General features: G+C 51.9%; 1 protein-coding gene across 3 annotated transcripts in view; it reads right to left on the reverse strand.

Annotated features, from left to right (window-relative positions):
- The window catches only part of PSD3 (pleckstrin and Sec7 domain containing 3), a 159,850-nt gene that overhangs the window by 77,024 nt on the left and 67,766 nt on the right, over positions 1-15,060 (reverse strand). For 2 of the 3 annotated variants that reach the window (XM_045021178.1, XM_045021177.1), the window contains 2 exons: positions 1,588-1,794; positions 1,385-1,465 (listed from right to left, as the gene is read on the reverse strand). In XM_045021178.1, coding sequence (XP_044877113.1) covers positions 1,385-1,465; positions 1,588-1,794 — 288 coding nt within the window. Of the gene's footprint in view, positions 1-1,384; positions 1,466-1,587; positions 1,795-5,032; positions 5,237-15,060 lie in introns of those variants that run through there. The other variant, XM_045021179.1, reaches the window with a different exon arrangement.

Here is a 15,060-nt window from a genome sequence, read left to right on the forward strand (position 1 = left end):
GCGTTTTGTCAAATCTGCTGTGAACGTGTTCTTAAAACGAACATGTGCTGGGTCATCATCCAAGACTGCTATAACAATATGAAATATATGCAGATATGGGTAAAACAGAGCAGGAGACATACAATTCTTCCCCCAAGGAGTAAGTCACAGATTTAATTGACTCATTATTTTTTTAATGCGCATCATCAGTATGGAAGCATGTCCTCTGGAATGGTGGTCGAAGCATGAAGGGGCATACAAATGTTTAGCATATCTGGCATGTAAATACCTTGCAACGCCAGCTACAAAAGTGCCATGTGAACGCCTGTTCTCACTTCCAGGTGACATTGTAAATAAGAAACAGGCAGCAGTATCTCTCGTCAAGGTAAACAAACTTTGTGTCTTAGCGATTGGCAGAATAATAGGACTGAGTGAACATGTAGGCTCTAAAGTTTTACTCTGTTTTGTTTTTGAGTGTAGTTATGTAACCAAAAAAAATCTGCATTTGGAAGTTACACTTTCCCAATAAAGAGACTGTTCTTCAGTACTTGTATGAGGTGAATTGAAAGATACTATTTCTTTTATCATTTTACAGTGCCTATATTTGTAATAAAAAATAATAATATAAAGTGAGCACTGTGCACTTTGTATTCTGTGTTGTAATTGAAATCAATATTGAAAATGTAGAAAATCATCCAAAAAGATTTACTAAATTTTAATTGGTATTCTATTGTTATAAGTGCGTTTAATCACGATTAATTTTTTTAATCACAATTAATTTTTTGCATTAATCACGTGAGTTAACTGTGATTAATTGACAGCCCTGGATAATAATATTTACCCCTTCATATAACCCAAAAACTAGGGTCATCCAATGAAATTATTAGACAGCAGGTTTAATACAAACAAGAGGAAGTACTTTTTCACACCACACACAATTAACCTGCGGAACTCATTGCCATGGGATGTTGTGATGGCCAAAATTATAAATGGGTCCAAAAAAGAACTAGGTAAGTTTATGGCTGTTAGCCAAGATAGTCAGAGATGCAACTCCAGCTGCAACTGTTCCTAAACCTCTGACTGCCAGAAGCCAGGAGAGGAAGACAGAGGTGGATCACTCCAACTGCCCTGTTCTGTACACTGCCTCTGAAGCTCTGGTAGTGAAGGAGACAAGACTTGTCTGCTACTTGTCTGGTACTGTCGGAAACAGGATACCGGGCTAGATGGACCATTGGTCTGACCCGGGATGGTTGTTCTTATGTTTTTATACACTCGAACTGCAAACTGAAAGAACAGGAACTAACCTCCCCTTGGACTCCATCTTCAATTCCTTAGATTCTCTAGGGATAATTATATCTATTGAGACAATGTGAAAAGAACACGAGGTTTGGACATGAGCACATACCTGAGGGAGTGATCCAGCGTCATACCCGTGAAATCAAAAAACTTCAGGTATTCTTCAGCCACAAGTTTGCTGAACTCATTGCTTAAAAAAAAACAAAACCCAAAAAGTTTATTATTAAAAAGCAAACTTCAAGCTGCTCTTATTATTGTACAGAATCGACCATATGAATGACTGTTCATGAAAAGCCCTGTGTCAACACATACTTTTTACCCAGGTGCTTTGCCACATCAGAACGCTTGAATCGGTCCAGTTGGTAGAGGCGCTTAGCCAGCCTCCTGGCTGCTTCCAAATTGCTGTCGGTGCCATTGCTGAGATCTTTACTATGGTTTTCAGTGCTATCTTTCTCCAGGAGCTCCTTGCTACCCATGGCAGCTGCGGAGTCGAACAGCGAGTTTTTCAATCCAGCATTGCTATGTGATAAAAGGAATGTAAAGGGGAGAAAAAAGAATACAGACCTCATGAACATTTTCAAGAAAGATTTACTTTCCAACTGGCAGGGAGGTGATTAATTGGCAAGACTGCAAGATATGATAAACTCTACTCAACTAAAGAACTGTTGAGAATTGACATATTTGTTTAGTAAAATCCCGTGTTTTCTTGTTTGTACTGACTTTTCATAACACATGTAACTGTGCATAGCAGGTGCTTGACATTGTGATTGAACTGATGCATCAAAAAGAGTTGCCAAAATGAGCTACTTGTAAATTGTGGACCATTATCTCAGAGTAACTCATCTGCAATCCTACGGTGAGCAAATTGGGATTTACAATGGCTCACTCAAGTTATCTACTCCATCCTTCCCAGGCTGCCCTATGTACCAGACCTTGGTTCTGCTCCCTGACCCAGACTGGCCTCCCAGTGCCCAGGAGCTGCTGCAGATCTCAGCACTGTTCATACAGGCTCCAGAGCCCCTGCTGTGCTAGCAAGTGCTACAGCAGTTCCTGTGAATTTTAGAAGGTGCAGAGGGAGGTAAAAGTGGGAAGGGGAGCAGGAATCAAGGTAAGGGGTCTGCGGTGCAGAGGAAGCTGCAGTGAAGTGGGGAGCTGACTCACAAAGGCTGCCTGGAGACTGCAAGAAGCAGGGACCATGTGGAGCATCTACATTCTACAGCTTTCCCTGCTCTTGATACTTTGTGGCTCCAGGGCTCTGCACCACTGGGTCCAAGCACCTTGTGAAGTTTAGGGGATCCACTGCTTATGCTGCCCCTGCCTTTCCTGAATCTCCCCTCAGACATGCAGCCAACAGCCTGTTAGCTAATTATACTTACACGTACTGCACACCATACTAATATGTAATGCGTGTTATAGTCTATCTAAATGTTAGCAGAAAGCTTTAAAGTTGAATGGTATTATGCGTACTCTTGTTCACGCATGCTAAGTATCCCATAATGCTTTGCAAAGCTGAAGTCAACTTTGGCACTAGCAAATTCAAAATCTGTCAAAATCAAAGTACATTTGTTCTGGGTCCTAGTACAGGTACCATTCCACCCAACTGGTTTGGAGTGTAGTATGCAAAACAGAGCTAAGAAAAGTACAGCCCAGAACAAGAAGTTAAGGAACTGTTACAACCAGTGGGCTGGATGCAGTGACATATAAAGAGCTGTGTAACTTGTAACGTCATACTACAAATAGCTGAAATGCAGATCTTTGAAGCATACCTTTGGTGTAAGGCAGGGGTCTCAAACTCAAATGACCCCGAGGGCCGCATGAGGACTAGTGCATTGGCCTGAGGGCCGCATCACTGACACGCCCCCTTGCTGCCCCTGGCCCCACCCCCAATCCACCCCTTCCATGAGGCCCCGCCCCTGCCCTGTCTCTTCTCCACCTCCTCCCCTAAGCGCGCGGCTCCCCGCTCCTCCCCCCTCCCTCCTGGAAAGTGCTAAGCGCCATCAACAGCTGTTTGGTGGCTTGGCGGCGGGGCACTTAGGCGGCGGGTCCCGGAACAGAAGGGGCCCCCCACCGCCGAAGACCGGGCTGCGCTTCGGCGGCGGCGGGTCCCTCTTTTCCCCACCCCGGCCGGTCCCGCTTCCCACCCCGGCCCCGGCCGGTACCGCTTCCCCCCCCCCTTACCCGAGCGCGTCTCCGGCGAGGCCTGAGCTTCGTCCCGCTCAGAGCCGCGTGGTGAGGGGGCGGGGCTGTGAGCTCCACGCCGAGCGCAGCGCTCAGCCCAGAGCTCCCAGCCCCGCCCCCTCCCCACGCGGCTCGGAGCGGGGCGGGGCTCAGGCGCTCGGACGGAGACTCGGCGCTCTATGAGCCGAGGCTCCAGGAGAGGGGCGGAGGCGGGAGCCTCCGCTTTTCTCTTGGGGGCCCCTGCGGAGCCCGGGGCCCGGGGCAAATTGCCCCCTTTGCCCCCCCCCCTCTGGGCGACCCTGGGGAGCTCCGCGGGCCGCAGGGAAGAGCTCCGCGGGCCGCAGCATGTTTGAGACCCCTGGTGTAAGGGGAACACGCTGCGAGACAAGAATTGCTTCCTGGAAGAACGGTTCGTATGTCCCCTTTTCATATCGTACTGCTTTGTCTTTAGACAATCAATTTGGCTACATTCAGTTATTTGGGCTCTTGAACATTTTTTAAGACCGAACCATGATTGTAGTCAAACAATTAGCTGCACTTTTCAGTCAACAAACTCAGAACTCAGAGATGGCTTTTCCCTTGTGTCAAAACTCCTGTGCTTTAGCAGAGAGAGCCCCAATGCGACTGGCCACCACAGGCTTGTCACACTGGGACAGCCAGTGGGAAATCTGATCAGATCCATGTGGAGACCAAGTGCATGGGGCTGAGTGTCTGTACAAACAGCCTACCCAGCCAGTGGGTCTGTTGCCGGTAGCCTGGATGCAGGATGGTAGGTGCTGGATACAGGCCTAGCTCCCCCCACCTCACCCCCAAAGTCCCACTTTCCCCATCATGCCCCTGAAAGAGCCTGCAATTCTCACAGATGAGCCCTCCACTGCCCCCTTGCCTCACCCTATAGTCCCCCAGACATAAGAATTCTTCCCCCTCAAACTAGCTCTCATCCTCCCCACATCCCTCACAGCTGACTCCCCTCACCGTTCTCCTCCCTCTCTATTTCCAGCCCCCACAAAGCTCCAGTTCCCCCTTAGCTCTGATGCTCACACACAGCTCAGAGACACTCCCAACTCAAGGGAGCCAGCCTCAGCTCAGCCAGACAGCCTCAGCTCTGATTCTCCACAGCAACCCTGCCCTCAGAAGACCCCTTTCCACCTGCTCTGAACCCTCCAGCTCCCCTCCCCAAACAGTGCTCCACTTCCCCCACAACTGGGATTCTTCCCACTGCTCCCCAATACCCGCCGAGCCTGCCCCAACATTCCCACCATCATTAGCATAACTCCAGTTGCCCCCACGGCTCCCCTGGCACCTGCATGGCTCCAGATAGCGCTCCCAAGCTCCCCATGTGCTCCCCAAGTCCCTACAAAGATCCGGCTCCTCCCACCACGGCACAGCTCCATTAACCTCACACATCCTTCCCACTAATTTTACCCCTTCCTCCCCAGCAGCTACACCCCCAGCATTGCCCCTCCATGCAGTCCTTCCCCCCCGCCAGAGGTCCCACCCCACTTCACCAATACCCACAGCTCCTTTCACTCTGCCCCACAATCCCAGGGGCCACCCAAACAACATTAGGAGAACGGACCCTTCATGTCTCCTGGGGGAGGACCAGGCGGCCATTGTTCATCCTTCCCTCCCACTGTCCTGTGGAGGGCTGGCAGGTACGCCTCCCCCAAATTTTGCTCTTTGGGGAATCTAGAGGAGGGGGCTCGCTGTTCGTCTCTGTCTCAAGGCCTGGAACCAAAATCTCCTCCTTGGCCTTCTTCCCCATCGAAACCCTGGGCTCTGGACCAGCATCGGGCTGGCGGGTTCTATGGACAATCCAGGCCCATTGATGGCTTGGAATCCTCAGCGCCAGAGAACCCTGATCAGTATAGGCCAGAGCTCAGCCAGGGGATGTACCTGCCAGGCTCAGGTACCACCTAGGGGGAGAAGGCAGCAGTCCTTCCCACAACATTTCCTGTCCTTGGATTGGGGGCCATAGGGACCCCATGAAGATGGGGGGGGCAGGCCAGCTGGCCACCCCCAGGAGATTCCAAGCTTGAGTGTGACTGGGGACTCCTTTAGTGGAGAAATGGGGGAGAATGCCTGGGGGTGTGGGGGGGGCATATAGAAGCAGGCAAGAGGAGCTGTGGAGGTAAGAGTATGGGGAAGGGGAGGCAGGGTAACTGCAGGATGGGGACAACAGATCTGCAGAAGGAGGCTGGAGAAATGGAGGGCAGGGTGTGCTATATGAGAGAACACAGGAAGGAGGAGGGAGGAAAAAGTGGGAACCTGGGGGGAACCAGGGGCCATGCAGCTGCCTACACTGCTATCCCCTATGCACGGGGTGGGAGCCCACCCTGGCAGGAGTCCCTGCATGCTAGAGCTCCTGAGCAAAACGGGACTGGCACCTCTACGCTATAACAGGGCCCTTACACAGCTGTGCCCTGCCTCAGTACCAGGGGCGCACTGAAATGTACGATGGAAGCAGGTGTGTACAAGGGAGCTGACATATGGAAGACTAGACAGGGTTGGTGGGGAGCTGAGAGTCTGTACTCTGATGCCTCACCATGATCTCTTGACACCTCCATACAACTCCCAGTACAGATACCTTCCCAGAGGCACCAGCGCTCAGACTCTCCTTCATTTCCTCCCCAAAGCCTCTTTGACCCATGCCTCCCACAATTCCTAGTGAACAACCCTAAAAAACTTCCTCCCAAAAAATTAGACTGAGATTCCATTTAGAAATGACAGATGTTATAAGCATGTGACAGACAGGGGTCCCTTCCAGCCCAACAGTTCCAGGATTCTGGGAGAAGTGGGTGGGTGGGCGTGATAGATGGCTGTAAACACTATAGCACAGAGGTCAGCAACCTACGGCACGCGAGCCGATTTTGCCTGGCACGCAGCTGCCAGCCGGGGTCGCGGCCGGCTGAGTGAAGCGGGGCGGCTGGGACCCCAGACTGGCGGCGGGCACGCCCCCCCCCCCACACACACACACGCTCATTCTGCGGCTCCTGGGAGTGTGAGCCGACGGGGCACGGGCCCTGAGCCTGCTGCGGGAGGAGCGGCAGCGGCAGCTCACACTCCCAGGAGCTGCAGAGCCCGAGCACGGCAAGGGGAGAGCCGGGGGGTGCATGAGGCCCGCCGCCAGCATGCATCCACTTCAGGAGCCCCCCTGGGGGGGGCACCGGGCCACAGCCCAGGCAGGTGCACCCCCTGGCTCCCCCCTCACCGCGCTCGGGTTCTGCGGCTCCCGGGAGCGTGAGCCACTGGGGCGCGGGGTCCTGAGCCAGCTGCAGGAGGGGTGGCAGCGGCAGCTCACACTCCTGGGAGCTGCAGAGCCCGAGCGTGGAGAGGGGGGTGGGGGCACCAGGCCGCAGCCCGGGCAGGCTCCCCCCCTGGCTCCCCCCTCACCACACTCGGGTTCTGCGGCTCCCAGAAGTGTGAGCCGCCACCGCCACTGCCCCTCCCACAGCTCCCCACTCCTACTGCCTCAGCACTCCAGTGGAGTTTTGCCTCCACGTGGAGCCAGCGTCTCACCAGCATGGGCCTGGTAAGGGGAGTCCCGCGGGGCAGTCAGGGAGCAGGGGGAGGGTTGGATGGGTCGGGAGTTCTGGGGGTCCTGTCAGGGGGTGGGGAGTGGTTGGATGGGACATGGGACTCCCCGGGGGTCTGTCTGGGGGCAGGGGTGTTCATAAGGCTTGGGGCAGTCAGGGGACAGGTAGGGGGTAGGTTCCTAGGGGGGCAGTTAAGGTGGGAGGGTCTCAGGAGGGGGCAGTCAGGGGACAAGGAGCAGGGAGACTTAGGTAGGGGGTGAGGTTCTGGGGGGCAGTTAGGGGCAGGGGTTCCAGGAGGGGGCAGTCAGGGGACAAGGAGCAAGGAGAGGTTGGGGGTTCTGACCGGGGCAATCGGGGTGGGAAGTGGGAGGGAGTGGATGGGGGCTAGGGCAGGGCTCTCCCCTCTTTTTGGATTGTTGAAATATGGTAACCCTAGGCGAGGGGGGAGCCAGGGGGCGCATGGGGGCTGGCGCTCGCATACATCCACTGCAGCCTACAGGCACCAGGGGGGCACCAAGCCGCAGCCTGGGCAAGAGGGGCAGGGGGGCGCAGCTGCTCCCCGCTAGCGGTGCCACCACCGCCTTTGCATGGCTGCTGCCCCCCTGCACCGCAACGGCTCCTCCATGGCTGGGGCTCGCTGCTGCCGCAAGCGGGATGCTTTGGCTCTCTGGTGCCTCCGGAAGGCGGCTCCTCCCTGCCGAGCTGCTGCAGCGGTCCAAGCCCGGCAAAGCCAGTGAATGGACTCGGGGCGGGGGCCACCTGGGTGGGGCTGGGAGGGCTCGCAGGGGGGCTGTGCACCCTCCAGGGGAGTTCAGTGGGAGGGGAGGGGGGAACCTGGTCTGGGGAGCAGCCCCTGGGCACGGCTGGCCCCTGGGGTCTATAAAGGCTCGTTGGCGATTTGCTCCTCAATGAACCGATGGGCAAGGTGGAAGTTTCGCCTAGGTGACAAAATATCCTTGCGTGCACTCCAGATTAAGAACCACTGCACTAAACTGATAAGATCTGCATTTTAATTTAATTTTAAATGAAGCTTCTTCAACATTTTTAAAAAATTGTTTACTTTACATACAACAATAGTTTAGACTTATAGAGAGACCTTCTAAAAACATTAAAATGTATTATCAGCACGCGAAATCTTAAATTAGAATGAATAAATGAAGACTCAGCACACCACTTCTGAAAGGTTGCCGACCCCTGCTATAGCAGAAGGTGTTATCATAGAATCATAGAATCTCAGGGTTGGAAGGGACCTCAGGAGGTCATCTAGTCCAACCCCCTGCTCAAAGCAGGACCAAACCCAACTAAGTCATCCCAGCCAGGGCTTTGTCAAGCCTGACCTTAAAAACCTCTAAGGAAGGAGATTCCACCACCTCCCTAGGTAACCCATTCCAGTTCTTCACCACCCTACTAGTGAAAAAGTTTTTCCTAATATCCAACCTAAACCTCCCCCTCTGCAACTTGAGACCATTACTCCTTGTTCTGTCATCTTCTACCACTGAGAACAGTCTAGATCCATCCTCTTTGGAACCCCCTTTCAGGTAGTTGAAAGCAGCTATCAAATCCCCCCTCATTCTTCTCTTCTGCAGACTAAACAATCCCAGTTCCCTCAGCCTCTCCTCATAAGTCATGTGCTCCAGCCCCCTAATCATTTTTGTTGCCCTCCGCTGGACTCTCTCCAATTTATCCACATCCTTCTTGTAGTGTGGGGCCCAAAACTGGACACACTACTCCAAATGAGGCCTCACCAGTGCTGAGTAGAGGGGAATGATCACATCCCTCGATCTGCTGGAAATGCCCCTACTTATACAACCCAAAATGCCATTAGCCTTCTTGGCAACAAGGGCACACTGTTGACTCATATTCAGCTTTTCGTCCACCGTAACCCCTAGGTCCTTTTCTGCAGAACTGCTGCCCAGCCATTCGGTCCCTAGTCTGTAGCAGTGCATGGGATTCTTCCGTCCTAAGTGCAGGACTCTGCACTTGTCCTTGTTGAACCGCATCATATTTTTTTTGGCCCAATCCTCTAATTTGTCTAGGTCCCTCTGTATCCTATCCCTACCCTCCAGCGTATCAACCACTCCTCCCAGTTTAGTGTCATCTGCAAACTTGCTAAGGGTGGAGTCCACACCATCCTCCAGATCGTTAATGAAGATATTGAATAAAACCGGCCCCAGCACCGACCCTTGGGGCACTCCACTTGATACCGGCTGCCAACTAGACATGGAACCATTGATCACTACCCGTTGAGCCCGACCATCTAGCCAGCTTTCTATCCACCTTACCGTCCATTCATCCAGCCCAGACTTCTTTAACTTGCTGGCAAGAATACTGTGGGAGACTGTATCAAAAGCTTTGCTAAAGTCCAGAAATAGTACATCCACTGCTTTCCCCTCATCCACAGAGCCGGTTATCTCATCATAGAAGGCAATTAGGTTAGTCAGGCATGACTTGCCCTTGGTGAATCCATGCTGGCTGTTCCTGATCACTTTCTCCTCCTTTAAGTGGTTCAGGATTGATTCCTTGTTTATAGCAGCCTAGAACACATAGTTATAAACCACTAACTGATCTGTTGGACTCTATAACAACACAGCAGCTGTTTATTAAAATGTCTGATAATCATTCATTAACTTTTTATAAATGGATCCTTAATATAAAGTGTGACCCAAAAACTTTGCTAAGCTGGAGTTCCCCACCACACAAATCACCACCGGCTTTCTGCCGTGGAAGCACACACAACAGAAGAAGGGGTAAGAACTGCAGCTTTCGTCCCATGTTACAGTATCCATTGCACTCAAAGCAAGAAAGGGCAATGGTGCTCCTCAGGGGTATTTTTTTATCAACTCCATCTGTACTCACTTCCTTCCAGCTCTGTTACAGAAGAATCACTTAAACATATTTTGAGAGTGACATTTTCAGTAATCCTCTCAAACTGAGATTTTCAAAGCATCTAAGGGAATTGAACACCCAATTGCCATTGCAGTTACTGGGAATTTATTTATTTTGATTTAAATAATAAAAAGACACCTATAAAAGGCTCCAGATGCCTCAATGCACAATTAATAGTGCAACGTAGCCCCAGCGGCACTGAAACAATGGCTCCTGCAGGAACTCCACCTGACAGCCACATGCAACAAAAACACTCCTTTCTACTCCTTCATCATTGTCGGAAGTAGACCCTCAGCTCTCCCCAAAAGCCTTATCCATCTTCTGCAGCGTGCCTTTCAGGTTACCAAATCTGGGCTATTTCAGACTAAGTGCAGGGAGTAAATTCTAGAGCCCAGAGTGGATAAAAATCAATGATTTTTTTTTAATTAAAAAAAAACGTGGTTTTTTTATTTAAATTGGATTTTTTTGATAAAATGCTTTTTGTTTTAGTTTTAATTAAGATACATTATAGCTCAAAGATATCTCATCATGGAATAGGGATTATAAATTCTAATTCTATAGAATGAGACAGTGTATTCATGTAATGTTTAAGAAAAGTTTTGTAAATGAGTTCCAATAGTTCATGGATTAGGGACCCAATTTTACGGGGATCCAGGAGCTTCTGTATAGATTATTTCGGTTAATCTTTCTATCTACCCAATGGGACTCAGTGCTCAGTCTAGAACAGAGGTGGGCAAACTACGTCCTGTGGGCCACATCAGGCCCGCGGGACCCTCCTGCCTGAGCTCCTGTCCCAGGAGGCTAGCCCCTGACCCCTACCCTGCTGTTCCCCCTCCCCTGCAGCCTCAGCTCGCCCTGCCGCCAGCGCAATGCTCTGGGCATCGAGGCTGCGAGCTCCTGGGGCAGTGAAGCTGCAGAGTCCGGCCTGACCTGGTGCTCTGTGCTGCACAGCGTGGCTGTAGCACCGCCAGCCACCAGTGCTTCAGGCAGCGTGGTAAGGGGGCAGGGAGCGGGGGGGTTGGATAGAGGGCAGGGGAGTTTGGGGTGGTGGTCAGGGGGCGGGGGAGGTCAGAGGGCGGGGAACAGGGGGGTTGAATGGGGTCCCGGGGGGCAGTCAGGAAGGAGAGGAAGGGTTGGATGGGGCGGCGGGGGCCAGTCAGGGGCAAGGGTTCTGGGGGTGGTCAGGGGACAGGGTGGGTTGGATGGGACAAGAGTCCCGGGAGGGGGACTTCGGGGGGGCAGCCCTCCGTACAATTTCCGAAACACGATGCAGCCCTCAGGCCAAAAAGTTTGCCCGCCCCTGGTCTAGAAGATACCATCAGAGATGCTTAGTTTTGCAGTTTTCAAACTGTGGATTTGTGTCTCCAGAGATAACATGCTTATTAACAGCAAAAATGTTTTAAAATAAATAAGTAACATACAGAGGTGAGAAATAACAGACCTCAACCCTATTGTGCCTCTGCAAATGTGTACACAGAGTTGATCCCTTATCTTTCTCTAAAAGTGCAAAGTTTCAAAAAGTTCAGTGAATAGAACAGGGGGTAGGCAACCTATGGCACGTGTGCCGAAGGCGGCACGCGAGCTGATTTTCAGCAGCACTCACACTGCCCAGGTCCTGGCCACCAGTCCGGGGGCTCTGCATTTTAATTTAATTTTAAATGAAGCTTCTTAAACATTTTTAAAAAGCTTATTTCCTTACATACAACAATAGTTTAGTTATACAATATAGACTTATAGAAAGAGACCTTCTAAAAACATTAACATGCATTACTGGCACGCAAAACCTTAAATTAGAGTGAATAAATGAAGACTCGGCACACCACTTCTGAAAGGTTGCTGACCCCTGGAATAGAAGATTGTTGGGGCGGAATAGATCTGGACAAGGAGAAGAAGTCTGGAGATAAATGTGAGACGGGAGGGATAGGCAGTAGAAACAAAAGTGAAACTGTTTGAGCAGCATATTCCAGAAGTCTTGAGGTCTTTCTGAGTGTAGCCTTCATTGATTTGAGATCTACCATACCATTCTCTCACTAGAAGGGAAAACCTATAATGGCAGAAGGCCATAAAAGAGACCTAGTTTGGGAATATTTTAATGAAGTTCCTCTACCTGTGGGTAAGACAGGCATGCGTGCAAAATGCAAACAGTGCAATAAAGGAATGCAAGGACTGGTTGCCGATATGAACCATCATGAGAAGTGTTTCTTCTCAGGAGGAAGCTGCGCTGAAGATGATGAAAGGAACATGTCTGAACATGCAGGATCTTCAAGTTGGTAAACTTCTTTATTTCATACTTTTTTCTTAAGGACTGCCTGTCTTCCTTCTGGACTATTCTTGAATTTTCACGTTTGACCAAAAAATACAGTTGTTACTCTATGGTACTAGCATTTTATATGCAGTTGTGATAAAAAATAAATAGCTGAAACAGGCAGATCCTTCCTTTTACAATTTCACCTTTAAAGTAGTACTGTCAGTGAATGCAATGAGTAATACTAAATGAGCAGTACGGTAATAATAATTAAATAACTGCATTGACTTATTTTGTTTAGAAGAATTCAACCTCAACATACAGGATTCTGAAGACTATCCACCTTCAAGATAAGACGGTTACTCACCGTTGTAACTGTTGTTCTTCGAGATGTGTTGCTCCTATCCATTCCAGCTAGGTGTGTGCGCGCCGCGTGCACGCTCGTCGGAAGATTTTTACCCTAGCAACACTTGGTGGGTCGGCTGGGCGCCCCCTGGAGTGGCGCCGCTATAGCACAGGATATATACCCCTGCCGACCCATCCGCCCCTCAGTTCCTTCTTGCCGGCTACTCCGACAGTGGGGAAGGAGGGCGGGTCTGGAATGGATAGGAGCAACACATCTCGAAGAACAACAGTTACAACGGTGAGTAACCGTCTTTTCTTCTTCGAGTGATTGCTCCTATGCATTCCAGTTAGGTGATTCCCAAGCCTTACCTAGGCGGTAGGGTCGGAGTGAGACGTGGCAGAGTGTAAGACTGCTGAGCCAAAGGCTGCATCATCTCTGGATTGCTGCACCAACGCGTAGTGGGAAGCAAAGGTGTGAACGGAAGAGCAGGTCGCTGCCCGACAGATGTCCTGAATGGGGACATGGGCCAGGAAGGCAGCAGAAGAGGCTTGCGCTCTTGTAGAGTGAGCGGAGAGATGACCAGCCGGAACCTGAGCGAGGTCGTAGCATGTCTTGATACATGACGTCACCCAGGCCGAAATCCGCTGGGAAGAGACTGGCATGCCCTTCATGCGATCTGCTACCGCCACAAAGAGCTGAGGCGAACGGCGGAAAGGCTTCGTTCGCTCTATGTAAAAAGCGAGGGCCCTACGCACGTCGAGGCTATGAAGCTGCTGCTCCCTACGAGATGCGTGCGGCTTCGGGAAGAAGACCAGGAGGAAGATGTCCTGGTTCACACGGAAAGCCGACACCACCTTAGGTAGGAAGGCGGGGTGTGTCTGAAGCTGCACTTTGTCCTTATGGAAGATAGTATACGGCGGGTCAGCCGTTAGGACACGAAGCTCAGAGACCCGTCACGCCGAAGTAATTGCGACGAGGAAGGCCATTTTCCAGGACAAGTAGAGAAGGGAACACGTGGCCAAGGGCTCAAAGGGGGCTCCCATAAGCTTGGCTAAGACCAAGTTCAAATCCCAGGTAGGAGTTGGGCGTCGTACCGGAGGGTATAATCGTTCTAGCCCCTTTAGAAAACGGGAAACCATGTGATTGGAGAAGATGGAACGTTCCCCTATGCTGGGCCTAAAGGCAGAAGTTGCCGCCAGGTGCACCTTCAAGGAGGAGATAGCGAGGCCTTGCTCCTTGAGGGACCAGAGATAGTCCAGGATCTTGGGAATAGGTATCAGGAGAAGGTTGAGACCTTTCTGATTGCACCAGAGCGCGAAACGCTTCCACTTAGAGAGGTAGGTTGACCGAGTGGAAGGCTTTCTGCTCTCTAGCAGCACCTGCTGCACTGCAGCAGAACAGTCCCGCTCTGCTCGGGTTAGCCATGCAGGAGCCAAGCCGTCAGGTGGAGGGACTGCAGGTCCGGGTGGCGAAGCCTGCCAAAGTCCTGCGTTATGAGGTCCGGCCATAGCGGGAGGGGAATAGGATCCGCTACTGAGAGGTCGAACAGCAGGGTGTACCAGTGCTGTCTCGGCCACGCCGGAGCAATGTCCCTCCGGAGCTTGAGCAGCACCCGGTGTACGAGGGGGAACGGAGGGAAGGCATACAGTAGGCGATCCTTCCAGGGGAGGAGGAATGCATCCGAGAGGGAGCCCTGGGAGCCGCCCTGGTAAGAGCGGAACAGATGGCATTTCCTGTTCTCTCTGGAGGCAAAAAGGTCTATCCGGGGAAAACCCCACCTCCGGAAAATTGTGTGCACCACATCGGGACGAAGCGACCACTCGTGGGAGAGGAAAGACCTGCTGAGGCGGTCTGCCAGTGTGTTCTGCACTCCCGGGAGAAACGATGCCACTATGTGTATGGAGTGGGCTATGCAAAAGTCCCACAGTTGCATCGCTTCCGTGCAAAGCTGGGAGGAATGTGCTCCGCCCTGCTTGTTGATGTAGAACATCGCTGTCATGTTGTCGGTGAGGACAGACACGCAGCGACCTTAGAGTTGGGAGCGAAAAGTCTGGCATGCCAAGCGAACCGCTCGCAGTTCCCTGACGTTGATATGGAGGGTCAGCTCGCGGGGTGACCAAAGGCCCTGGGTATGTAGGCTGCCGAGGTGCGCACCCCACCCCATGGCCGAGGCGTCCGTAGTTAAAGTGATGGAGGGGTGAGGGGGGCGGAACGGAACCCCAGCACACACCGCCCCTGAGTCCAACCACCAGTTGAGCGAGACAAGGACTGATGCCACCGTGTCTATGGAGTCCCTGTGCGGGCGGTAAATGGACGCCAACCACGTTTGAAAGGTGCGAAGGTGGAGCTTCACATATGGGGTCACGAAAGTGCACGCTGCCATGTGGCCTAGGAGGCTGAGGCAGGTGCGCACCGTTGACGTCGGGAAGGACTGCAGGCTTCGGGTGATGGAAGCCATGGCCTGGTGTCGAGGCAGAGGGAGGCAGGCCCTGGCTAGATTGGAATCCAGGACCGCGCCGATGAATTCTATCCTCTGCGTTGGAGTCAAGGGAGACTTCTTGGCGTTGATCATAAGGCCTAGGCGTTGAAATAGG

This window comes from Mauremys mutica, chromosome 6, assembly GCF_020497125.1.
Source record: "Mauremys mutica isolate MM-2020 ecotype Southern chromosome 6, ASM2049712v1, whole genome shotgun sequence".
Classification (NCBI taxonomy): domain Eukaryota; kingdom Metazoa; phylum Chordata; order Testudines; family Geoemydidae; genus Mauremys; species Mauremys mutica.